Source organism: Mesitornis unicolor, unplaced genomic scaffold, assembly GCF_000695765.1.
Source record: "Mesitornis unicolor isolate BGI_N332 unplaced genomic scaffold, ASM69576v1 scaffold8749, whole genome shotgun sequence".
NCBI lineage: Eukaryota > Metazoa > Chordata > Aves > Mesitornithiformes > Mesitornithidae > Mesitornis > Mesitornis unicolor.
Genome location: NW_010209194.1, coordinates 3,292 through 16,954, shown reverse-complemented (window position 1 = coordinate 16,954; position 13,663 = coordinate 3,292). Strand labels below are relative to the sequence as shown.

Sequence of the window (13,663 nt, the reverse complement as noted above, 5' to 3'; positions counted from 1 at the left end):
TGTTGTCAATCAGTCAAAGCCAGATAGGTACCCTCCAACAGACCACTACTGTTAATTGAAACTGATAATGCTGAAACTGGGAGGATTCCTAAAGGGTCAATGATGATGGTGATGATGATGTTTAATGGCATCCTATTTCTAGGAAAGGCATCTTGATCTCAGAGGTTTTAGCAGGTTGTCAAATTGCATTGCTTTGATTAAACTTTGAGCTGCAAACCGATTGTTCCCATCATCAAAAATATACTAGTCGAATAAGTGAGTCACATTTGAGTCCTTTGACATTTTTTCAAGAACAACTCCTGTGACTGAGAAGTTTTCCACCAGCTCCTGTCAGTAAGGTTCTGTGAGCCATTTCGGGTCTGACAGCATGGGCTTTCTCAAAAAGTTTATCATTCTCATTTTTTCTTGTGAAGAAGTTAACAACCTATTTTCCAGGTTAAGCGGTAAATTCCTTCCTGACTTCCCATTCTTACCTATATAACCATAGTATGCAGGGGGCTGGGCACACAGCACACAGAGGTAGGCTGTATGTGCACCCTGTCATTATGCTTCTCCAGCTACTGGAAATTTAAACTAAAAAGTCACTTCCAGGATCTTTTCAACTCTCAATTTTTTTTTTTTGCACTCCCCGATATGCAAGCCTGAAAGCTAAATCATCCTTTCTTCCTATGACATTTGGCCATATTAAATAATTATTTTCCTCTTTAGGTAAAGGAAGAGGTGGCACAACATCCCCACAGCAGTTATTGCTGTCTGTCACCCCATGCTTCCTCAGAATGTCCTGTATTTCTCTTCAGGCCTGGAAGCACTAGTCACCTATGTGCAAACAATGCTGTAGTTGCCTGTGGGTCATCAACAGCACGACTTGTGACTGTCAGTTAATCTCATGTGACCCAAGCAGTCCTGGCATAAATTAGAACAGGTATAGTGGTTGCTGCAGTGTGTGCTCACCAGTTGTGTAGGACTAGCAGAACAACTCTTTCTCAGTGTCTTAGTAGGGTTTTGCTAACTACATCCTATTCAGGAACTGTTCAGTCCAAGCAATCTGTCTCACCCTTCCCTGAAGCTCTGTGCAGCCTTTTGTAACTTCAGCAATCACCAACCTCTTACCAGGGCTGAAGTTTTATAAAGGGTGATACAGCTCATCTGAAAATTGGCTTTAAATTTATTTCAGTTTTCAGTATAATTTTGTCCAGTCAATCCTTTGTCCAATCTCAATCCTTTGCATTTGTCATTATCTGCATTCTCCTAGATGGAAGTTTTTACACCACTTTTCCAAAAGCTGATCTTACTCTTACCACAGCAGCAAAAATGCTGCAAAGCTTCTGAGACAATTTGAGTTTCAAATGATGTCTAGTGTAGCTTTAATCAGCCAAATAATGTAATCCAAATGACATCCATCCCTTCCTCTGTTCCCCTTCCCTGCAGAATTCCATTTTAATGAAAAAACTCCCTACAGAATATCTTCAAAACCCTCAATCAAAGCCTTCTGTAAAGATGGCTTCATCTGTAAATGTCCCATGAAATAACAGAAATTCCTTCTGTCTTACTCTCAAAGTGAGGGCAGATGAAGAGACAACTATGATTCACTCATATGGCTGAATGAAACTGGTATATATTTCAAAAATCCTTTCTAAAAGTTAATTTATTTTAAAAAAATGGATAAATTGCATCACAAAAATATGGTTTGTGTAGAATATGACCTGCTGCAATCTGTCTTATGAATTATGATCTGATTTTGTGAACCCTATCTGGCTGCAAAAAGCACTTTCTGAATTGCTTCACTTTGATACAGCCCTTTTTTGATATAGAAGCTTACTTCTGTATCAACATAGGATAAACGTATCTTCCTCTGAAGGATTGTTTTTCAGTTTCTTGAGAACTGGAGGAGTTTCTAGAAAAGCCAAGTGGTTCCACTAGTTTGTCTTCCCACCCCCTGCCAATCTCATCCATTCAAAGTGGTTGCACACTCCAAGTAAGTTTGCAGATGATGCAAAACTAGGAGCAGTAATTAATATAGCAGCCTTCTGTGCTGCATCAGGAAGACCATTACCAGTAGGCAGAGGGAGGTAAACATTCCCCTCAGTACTGGTGAGACAACTCTGGGTTCAGTTCTGGGCTCCCCAGCACAGGGAGGTATGTACATACTGGAGCGACTTCAGCGAAGGCCCACAAAGATCATTAAGAGACTGGAACACCTCTCATACAAAGAGAGGCTGAGAGAGTTGGCAATCTAGAGACAAAAAGGCATATGGGGAACTTATCCATATGGATAAATACCTGAGGGATGGTGGGGTCGGGATAAAGAAGACAAGACTAGTCATGTGCACCCTGTGCTATTTGGTTCTGCTTTGAGCAGGGTTTTGAATTAGATATACTCCAGAGGTCTCTTCCCATCTCAGCCATTCTGTCATTGTGTGTGATTCTGTAAAATATGTGCAGTACACAAGCATGATAGGTTTTAGTAAGGTTCTTATTAATCCTCAGGGAACCCAATCCCACTATGGAAGGCAAGGTGTCCTCCAGAGGCCTTGCTGACCCCACCAATCTGGGAGCACTAACAGAACCAGCCTTGCAGTAGAGAAGTATGGGCACATTTTTCCTCGTTTCTCTCCCAAACACCTTTCCTGACATTTTAATATACTTCACAAATGCTACTGCCAGACAACACTTGGCAGTTATGTCTGTAATAAAGCTACATAGCTGTCATGAGTATTAGCAGAAAAAAGAGAATTTATAAATAGTATTATAAAAAATATTATAAAAATGGGATCTCACAAAGTCAGATATACATCTCGGGATCTAAGGATCTCTCAGTTCGTCAACATTTTCTCTCTGTTTTCAAGGTTTTGCTTCTCTGTGTCACCGAGTCCTTTAAGGGCTGCTGAATCAGTGTCTTGTATGCTTCAGCCCTAATTTTGGAGATGCATTTTAAAGTCTAGAAAGGTTTCATGCTCCTGTTCCTGGCAAGAAACTCAAGATGTCAGAAGAGATTGAAGGAAGTTGTAATAAAATTCAGGATAGTTTAAAGAGAAGTGTCAGGCAAATGGAAATGGCTTGCAACAGAGCTGGGAACTAATTCAACAAAGTGCTGTAGTTCAGCAATTCTACACAGCAGTGACATCATAAGAGTGTCTAAATTAATCATATTTGTATGAATAAACTCCCAAATATTGAAAAATAACGTTACCTGGAATATATAATTTTGGGTTAAATGCATAAGATCACAACAAAATTTGTGCCCAAAATTTAATTCCTTGCTATGGCAATATGAAAAAGGAGATCTATTTCCTTAGTCCTCCAAGTTTGTCATCAGTACCTAAAGTACAGCAGAAGCTAGAAACTGAAGGTGGAATAGGAAGGGAATGGAATACAGGGCAAGACTGCAGAAGCTCCCTCCAAATGCCAGCTTTTTGTAATTAGAGGACCTTATAATCTCAAAAAAAAAGAATAAATTCATAAGACATATGGCATAGGTATTGCCATTTCTCTGTGTCTAAGCTTCAGCTGTTAATACTAAAGACAGCTTTTCCATCTTAATTTGTTCAGAAAATCCCACTAACACAGCATTGGAACAGATATTTAACACACAGGGTGCAGGCAAACCAACATGAAAACAAATGCACGTATTTTAGGCTCTGATAAAAAGCAAACAAATACAGGAATATTTTAATATTAACTTGACTTTTGCTTCTTAAGCCACTTCCAGATAAAGCACTGGAGTGCAGTACTGCAGAAACATAACATGCTTCCCATGTTTCTCAAACAGAACTGCGAAGCATTCTGTACCCAATGCTTAACAGTTACACCTATGCTGGTCCTTCAGTTTTTTTTATTATAACTTTCTAAGTTCTTATCTTCTTCCTGCAATTTATTTCCTTCTATTTCTTGCGCTATTTTTTCCCATCTACCTTAATGTCTACATTAATTAAATTTCATGGTTACACAGGTAACTTGTTTTCTGCACTGTGTCTATAACTTCTCCTTCATTTCAAATTTATGTCCTCTTATTTCTTCCTCTATTACTGGCTCTTGCCCTTACTGAATTTCTACTTCACATGAAAAAAAAAATAAAAATCCATTTTCTTGTCTCCTTATACTAATTCCTATGTACTTCCCATTGCCCACCAGTACCTGCTCCCATCACATACACAGCATTTACGCTTTCTTTCCATTAAGCTCAATGAATGAGCTTCCCCATCTGGTGCTGAGCTGAATCCAGGCAGACCTGGTAGCTACCTGGGAGAACAGCAACACGTCAAGCATAAAGAAAAGAAGAAAAGGAATCTTCTCTTTGGTTTCTTGCATGTTCCCTTCTTTGCCCAGACCTGTGTTTCTCTCAGAGTGGGCTCTCTTCTAAGAGTGTCCCAGGCTGTATCTTGGTGTCTCTGCTCACTTTTGTACATGAGGATAAGATCCAGGGATCTGCCCTTCTGTTCTTCCCTTAAACACCTGGTGATCATGTCAGAAGTCATGACTGATATAATTTTACACACAACACAAATCTGCTGCTGCTAGCAGTTAGTTGAAAATGCAGCATTTCACATTCACTTTTACTGTGATGCCTTCTATAACTTGTTCTATTAAAAGCACCTATAGTATCTGGATATTCTCCAGTATCAGCACATGCCGTGCACTTGGCTCATCATTTGGCCCCACTTGTTTAGATAAATTTGCTCAGCTTTGTCAATAGAAAGTATTCAGTCATAACTTACATTCATTTTGGATTTCTCATCAAGCAAAACCACTGTTTCAATGCAGCAAATAAAAGACTATAGCTGAACATACTTTAATCCAACCACATAGCCGTGGTTGCAAGGTTATACCAGCTGTATACTACCGTTTAAAAGCCTTTGCTTAAAGAAACTATTTCTCATTTAAAGCACTGATGTGCCACATAATAGTGCAATATATGAATTTACAATGGAAAGACTAGAACAATTTAGGCCCATATAGAACAAAGCTGTCAAAGGTCTCAATCCCAGTTAAATAACAATAAAGTGTGTCATGTCTAAAAGAGAACAGGAAAAAGTCATAACTGCCAGTTAAACTTAAGTGAACTTGGGCTTGCTGGTCAGAACAAACCAGGTGCTAAAGGTCTATAGTTTTGGTATAGTTTTGCTCCACATGGTTTCAGCATTTGTCACTACATGTAGAAATGGAACATAAAGCAGGGCAAAAAGCTTTCAAGAAGAAAGGAAAGCGGAGTTCTTCTTTAAAACAAGTTTTGTGTTCCACTCTCTTTGGTAACAACAAAATAAAGGCATTGATCAAATCCAATCAGCATTAAACAACACAAGAGATTGGTGATAATCTTAATGTATCAAAATTGAGCACTGAAAAACATTTAAAACAACTTGGGTATGTTCGGAAGCTCGATCTGGGTACCAAAGAAATTAATCTCACTGAGCCCATTGACATCTGCGATTCTCTCCTGAAATGTGAAGAAAATGATCCATTTTTGAAATCTATGATAACAGGCAATGACAAATGGATCGCCTACAACAACGACAAATGAAAAAGATCATGGAGCAAGCATGGTGAACCAGCTCAAGGCACTTCAAAAGCAGATATTCACCAAAGGAAGGTTATGCTGTCACTCTGGTGAGATTTCAAAGGTATTGTGTATTTTGCATTTCTTCCAAGGAACCAAATCATTCATTTGGATGTGTACTGTCATCAACTGGATAAATTAAATGATGCCATCAAACAGAAGCATCCAGAATTGGTGAATTGCAAAGGTGTTGTTTTTCTCCATTATAATGTTAGATCACAGACAAGTCATCACAGACACTCATCAAAAATTGTTGCAGCTTGGATGGGATGTGTTACCACATCCACCATATTTGCCAGACTTGGCATCATCAGACTATCATTTGTTTCATTCTTTACAAAATGCTTTGAATGGTAAAACCTTTCCTGGCTGATGAGGATATCAAATTGTTCTTAGAACTGGTTTTTGATGAAAAGGATAAGAACTTCTTGCAGTGTGGAATCATGAAGTTGCCTGAAAAATGGCAAAAGGTGATTGAACAAAATGGACACTATATTGTTTAACACAGCTTTTGTTTCCCATGAAAAATTTGCCTTTCATTTACTCAGAAAAAAACACAATTACTTTTTGGGCAACCCAATATTTGACCTACATACCTACCATCTGATTATCCCTTATCAAAGTCCCTCTGAATCTAAGGATCAGTCTCTCACATGTTCAGGTAAGCCCTGTAGGTCTTGCCTGCTGTGGGAAGCTGAATGCTATGCCTATAGCTTTGCAGCCACTTGAAATCATTGCTAGACACAGCTCATTTGTGAAGGATACTACCACACTGCAGGCATCCTATGGTGAGGAGATCTTCCCACCAGCAGTACAAAAGAACCAAAATCCAGCAGCCTACAGTATGTAATACATCTTTTGGTCTCTGCCTACATGGTTATGCTTTCCACTAATGATAAATAAACACTAAATCAGCAAGGATGCTTTTAATTTATCTTCAAGGATCCAATAAATGGCAAGCACCTGTTGAATAATTAGATGCCTAGAAAATAATGTAAAATTACAGTTTGTATCATATAGCCAATACATGAGTTGTCTTACATCTTAATAATGATTATTTATGTTATTAAAATTACAGAACTGATAAATATGCTTCTGGAATTCTAGATAGAAGACTTGAAGGTAAACCCTCCCCAAGCAAAAGAGATCAAGAAAACCCCCAGATTCTGTTCATTTTCGTAGACTTCAGGATTGGAAAGTTTTTGTATTTTCTTTTCTTGGTGGGATTCCAGTATGAAAGAGACCAGAGGAAGGGACGAAGCAATATTCAGAACACTTTTAACTTACAGTGACAGGCAAATGGAAACAATTTGAAACAGGACTGGAAACTCATTCAGCAAAATAATCTAATTCAGCAGTTTCATATAGCAGTGACATCATAAAACCATAAAAGAAATATCATACTAGCTCAAAAAATTTCAAATATTGTAGTAATATATACTGCAAATGGGAAGACCCAAGGAAAAGCAAAGAAGGCAGTGAAAAAAAGCCAGCTCATTAATCAAGTGAATAAATGCTGACAGAAGAAAATGTAAAGAAAATTATTCTAAGAAATGAAAGAATTAAAAATGGACTGATTTAACTTTATATGTTACTTACAGAATTAAGACATAGTATAACCTTCAGTGATATTTTCTTATTGTAAATAGGTAGACTTCTGTGAAACATCTCATTGTGCTGCAGTTTAGGATCATAATCATCACTACTACTCTCACATCATCACTGATTTTTGTCTTTATCTACTATAGGCATTTTTTTTGCTTTCTTCTCATCTGATTCTCTTTCATAAATAGAGCAGAAGCACAAAACTTTCCTTCAGTTAGTGGCTCACCAATTCTTAGTCCATTTTTTTTCCAAAAATTTCAACTGATTTCAAGTTGCAGGAAAATCAGATGGCACATGTGTTGTGTTTGTATCTTAAAGCTAGCATTATATTTTGCAGCAAAATCTTCTGTGTGGCTAACCATGTCTTAACTAATCACTAGTATTACTTCTTAAGAAACCAAAAGAAGTTTAAATTGCCTATTTACTCTATTTAAAGAAAGTGGTTGGTAACTCGTGATCCTTGGAAGTCTCCACAGTTCATCAGGATCCACAGTACTCTCCTAGGAGCCATGTAGCCATTATAATTTTTGCAAGAGTCTCAAGGCACTGTTAAGCACACACTGGTATAAAGGCTCCAAAAGGCACTTTTGTGGATATCTTTCTGGTCTTTGGTGAGTGCAGGTCACATGTCCCATGATACAGTAGGACTCCAAGTGCATGGTCCAGGTCCACTAGCCCCACTGAAGGATTGCTCGTTTTGCCACTTCCTTCACGATGCCCCTTGAGAAGAAACAGGGAGGAGGTGTGGGACCTCCCTTTCCACCTGGGGATACACCTCAACTCAATGAAACGTCAGGCCGGTGTCCTCCTTTCACTCCTTGAAGCACTGCCTAAAATTTCCCTTTTACTTCCCAAAAGCAGCTGGTGGCAGCAAGTCTGAAAAGTCTACGTGAGAGCAGTTCGCAACCTGCTTCCCAGCAACAAAACCATGGAACCTATTCCTGGGGTAAGGAGGTTCTGGAAAAACTGCTCATTATGTTCTTTTGTGTATGCATCAGTTATGCATTTGCAAAGGGACATCATACGCATAGAAATTTCATTTCACAATCAAGATTATGATTCAGGCTAGACAAAAGCAAACAGATGATTAGCACAGATATTCCCATCTTAATCTATTCATCCATAACATTACTCTAACACTTTTGTGCTTTTTTTTTTTCTTTTAATATGATCTCCTTAGAAGGCATATTATTCCTTAAACAATCTAACACAAGTTCTCAAGTTATCTCAGGATAGTTATTTCAAAAGACAATGCAATATTTCATAATAAACATTTATAATCAGATTTTTAACAAAGTAATTCATCATATAAACAAATGAATCAGTCAGACACTAAATAAATATTTGTACTGGTAAATACTAGCATTTTGCTTATAACATGTAGGACCTGATCCTGCAAGCCCTCTGTATACATCTTTATCCCCACTGAATGATTGGTTTCATTTCACCTACTATTTTACTTAGAGCTGAGCAAATACTTTCTGGCCAGTAAGTTAAATAATTGAAATAAGCACTGGGACATGTCCCAGGAGACAGTGATTTCCTTAGATGTCTTTGTAAAGAATTACTTTTTTCATGTTTATGAAATCATCACAAACATTTATCAACAGGCATTCAGTTTTTTATATTTACAATCTGAGTTACATCAGGTAGCTGAGATTGATCAAATAAATTGTATGTTCCTGGTTCTTGGCTTTATAATTGAACAAAGTGTGACCTTTGTACTCAATTTGAAGAGCTGTTTCCAAGAATTATTTCATAAGTAGTACTGAATTTTACTTTCTCCAGACATATGAGCTAACAATACTGGGCTAGGAAGGCAAGAGTCTCCAGGAAAATAACAAGCTGGGAGTTCTCCTTAGGGAGGGCAGATAAGCATGAATTACCTTCTGTTCTCATCTACCACAATTATTACCTTATCCAAGGCAATGGCGACAGCCTTTTTTAAAGCTATGGACAGCACTTCAATTCTGAGTTTACTCACTCCTTTTCAAGGATGCGTTTTCCCTTGCATGGTAAATCCATAACCAGGAACCACAGATAAGAGACTAACTGACCTACACATCCTCCTCATGCCTTAGGAAATTTATCAGGATATCTTCATACAAACAGATGTGTGAGTGAATTGCAATCTCTCAGGTTTTCGAAAGGAAACACAGAAGGAGTCAGTTACAGTGAAAAACTTACAAACTTCAATAATTACTTACTTTTTCTTGCCCAGCTCTATTTGAAATATAGTTTGAAATCAAGGGTACTGAGGTTATTAGACGTACCCACTGTATTAATTTCAGTTTGGCTGAATTCTGATGGTTTTTGGATGCCTTTGAGCTCTTACCACAGGATAACATGAAAAGTTCCAAGCATGTGGCAAAAATAATAACAGTTGTAACAAATCACTGCTTGAACTGAAAAGAGAAACATATTTTGAAATTACTCTTTCTATATATCTATGTATATAGGGATATACACACAAGTACACACACATGCACATATATATATCCCTATATAAACAGTTCTCTAAAATACAGAAGTTGATTTTTTTTTTTAAAGATCTCTATCCGGAAAGATAAATCTTAATAGAGTCTTACAACCTCCACTAATGTAAATATATTGGCAAGGAACTTTGACCAGCAATAGTAACTTTCGAAACTTAAATAATTATTCTACAAGTATTTTAATTTTAACAACAAATTGCTACTGAGTACCAATATTAAAGGAAAATGTAAAAAAGTTGATTTTTTTTTTTAAAGATCTCTATCCGGAAAGATAAATCTTAATAGAGTCTTACAACCTCCACTAATGTAAATATATTGGCAAGGAACTTTGACCAGCAATAGTAACTTTCGAAACTTAAATAATTATTCTACAAGTATTTTAATTTTAACAACAAATTGCTACTGAGTACCAATATTAAAGGAAAATGTAAAAAAAAAAAAAAAAAGAAACAGTTTTAAGCTCTAACACTGTATCAAGTGCAGCTATATGAAGGGAATGTTCAAATTAAGGACGCTGGTTCACAAATCTTCTAAAGTGTACATAAGCATTTGATTAAACCCTGTTCCTTGTGAAAATAAAGTTTATTTACACTTCGAGTGAACAACAAGGAGGAGTTTGTTATTATAATAAAACATTTAAGGACCTTGGTAGCCAGTACCAGTTGTATTTGCAAGTAGCTCCTCAGCTTTTCTTTTTTTTGTTGTTAAAAATAAAGTTACAATCATAGTTATTAATTTACTTTAAAAATTCTAAAGATGAAGAAAAGTAGCATTTATACATATAAGTCCTCATATAAATTATAAAACTCAAATTTATCTTATAGAGTTCCATCCCCAGAAGAAGCATAAAGCACTTTTGTGGTACCTTCACCAGTAAATATTTGTATCACATCAAATTTGAGAAATGCAACAAAATGATACTGCATCCCGAAGCTGAAAAAGAACATTCTCCTGATGCAGTCTCTTGTGATGGATGTGCTCTGTGGAATCATATGATTGCGGTGACTTGACTGAATTTCAAACAAGGGAAATACGAAGGAATTAACCTCACCAGTTGAGTAGGTACAAGAAACATCAGTGAACAGCAGACTCATCACATTTGAGGTCAACAGTCTTTGGAAAACAAGGAGGGATTCTAAAACTACAACAGCAAAATCAAATAATAATAACAATAATGAGGTAAATTCCTCTAAAAAGGCCAAATAGGCTGAGATGTCAGGAGAGAGTTTGATTGTACCTGACACCCAAATGTTTCTGTAGCCAGAGTTCACCAAGTTGCATGGTAGAGGCAAATGTACCTGCTTTGGACCCTAAGCACATTTTATATTGTTTTGGATCTAAACTGGGGTCACACTGAACTGGATGAAAAATATGGACGACTCCTACTTCTTGACTTCTGAAAGCCTTCAAGCCAGAAGTTATCACCTTAGTAAAGAGGTCTACATCCTCAAGTCCCCAGCCTTGAATTGAGGTATCAAACCCACCAGCAGCAAGTAAGTCACTTTTGTAAATACAGGTAATTCCAAAACCATACTCCCTCCAAAATCCAGTTCTTTTTGTGAAAACAAAACTACTGTCAGCTGCAGGGTTGCCTCCGTATACTACTTTTGGATCATATTGGCTAAAGATGATAGGATAGTAAACCTGTTCTCCCTGAATAGTGTTATCTCTGCATCGCTGGAGGAAGTCTGGTGTGAATACCAGATCAACGTCACAGAACAGCAGCAACGTGCCATTGTCAAATCGAGATGAAGCCATTTCAAGACCTAAGCCTCTAGAAAACTTTCCTGCCATCGGAATCAGGGTCATATCTGCCTTAGGATATTTAATGCTGTATTCTTTCATTAGCTCCATGTGTTTGCTGGAGTCTTGGCCCGACTCAGAACTGAAGAGAATTATTGCCAACTTTACATTCTGCCTGGGAATCAGACAAGTCTTCTCAAAGTTATCCATAAATCTTGAGAAAATATCAAATCTTCCTGTAAGAGGGACAAGAATATGTATTTTCTTGTCACTGCGTTCCCTAAAGTCTTTGGTGCCTTGGAAGGATGAGGAAAACATCTTTAAAGAATTTGAAAGAAAAGAAAAAGACTGAGTGTTAGTGTTGGTATCCTCCAACAGGCTTCTTACATCCAACTCATCTGCTTCTTTGAAGAAAGGTTTACTAAACAGTTGCTGCAGGTAAGTGTGGCGTCTCACCGGAACCGTAATTTTCCTTCCTTTGTGCCGCTTGTACAAAAGCAGTAAATCCAGGATGTATTCCACTCCATGCAGAGGGTTCACCCTGCGGTAGCCATACTGTACTTCCTTGAAATCAATTAGCCTTCCTCTAGATCTAGAGTTCTCATTTATCATTTCCATGACTTGCATCACAGTGTCATCCAGTGCAGCCTGCAGGACATTGCTCAGGCTCTGCCGCGGTGGCTGGTTCTCCACCATTGAGTAAAAAAATTTTCCTGTCAGAAACTCCCACTCGATGACTTCATTCCTTTCATGTGGCTGGAAATTATTGAAAGATGGCATCACTCCCAGTTGCTGATCTTCCTTATTTACCTCGCTGTTACTGAGCTTGCTCATCAGGGCACTTTCTCTGTGGAGCTGGATAGTCTGATAGCGCAATTCGGAAATTTTGCGACTCAGTATGTAATTGTGCAGCCTGTATTGATAGGCTGGTCTTTTGTTTGGATGAAGTGTTATGGCTGTGTGAATCTTGCTGTTGTGAAGATCTTGAATGTAACCCTTGCGGTTGTGTTCATAGTTTTCATGGAACAATTGCTGCATCTAGAAAGTGAGAAAGGAAAAAAAGAAAGACATTAAGTGGAAGCACTTCTACCCACAAAAGGACCCACATTGGTCCTGTTGATCATTACCAATTCTTATAGATCGTGGCTATTTTTAGGCACAGAACTTTGAAGTATTCAGCAAAATTTATTTACACTGTTTTGGTCTCTGTTTCAGCACTGTCCACAGTAAGCAAATATTGTCCTCTACCTAAACAAAAGGGCAGACACCATGGTTTTATCTTTACTTAATTTTGCTGCAAAACTAAACAAAACACTTAACCAAAGGTCTGTAGGTAATATTTCTGAGTTCCTAGGTGCAGGCTGAATGCTGCTATGAATGAAATATTAAGTCTTCACCTACATAAAAATTTTTATTAGTACAGATCCTTACTGAAAGGTTAGCAACATTTATGATGTTTTTTAAGAGGACCCTGGATTTTTGTCTATGGAGCACAAAGCTGCTTGTATTTCCTACAGACATACACAAATAGATAGTGCTACTTAACATGCCAAAACTATTCAGACTTCATTTCAACAAAACTTTTTTTTTTCCCATATGGACAAAGAATTCAATGACTGAACTATAACCACTGGAATACGTGTGTTGTCAGGGTTACATCACAGTACATCAATTAAGATACAGATCATGCTAATATAACTCACCCTGGCTAATTTCCAATGTATTCCTGTGACAAGAAAAGACATTCTACTTCTGTCAAATTAGGAACTGTAATATCTTCTAAATAGCAAAGAGACACATTTTATGGCTGAAACACAGATGAAGGATTTAAAGTGTCTGGTCTAAGTTTGTCTTTTATACACTGAGGAAATCAAGACAGGTGGAGTCTAATGACAGAATGTGTCAGACTCATATCATTTAGCATATTTTACTTTCTAAAACCGACGTTTTGCTACTAGAAGTAATATTAAGTATAGTGCAATAAATGTAAAATAACTCCTGACAAAGCTAAGAACCATGACAATTATTTAAAATCCATTAGCATGGACAAGAAATACACATTGTCACATTTAGAAAAACATAATTTTAACATAAAATTTCTAGAATCTACCTCCCACCTCATTCAGACCTCAAATGACTCTGTGCAAACATAGTTACTACTATTAGTCAGGTCAGTATTTTTGAGGCTGCAGTCGTATCACATGGAAAAGCAACACTCTAATACTGAGAACTACCTTGAGTTATCTCAAATTTGCCTTTAAGAAAA

At 37.4% G+C, this 13,663-nt stretch overlaps 1 protein-coding gene across 1 annotated transcript; it reads right to left on the bottom strand.

Moving 5' to 3' along the window:
- Positions 1–10,346: 10,346 nt before the first annotated feature.
- On the bottom strand, positions 10,347–12,468 carry LOC104535675 (chondroitin sulfate synthase 3-like). The gene is given in 1 exon segment (XM_010192788.1): positions 10,347–12,468. A coding segment is annotated over 1 exon segment (1,599 nt). The 3' UTR covers positions 10,347–10,869.
- Between the last annotated feature and the right edge of the window lie 1,195 nt (positions 12,469–13,663).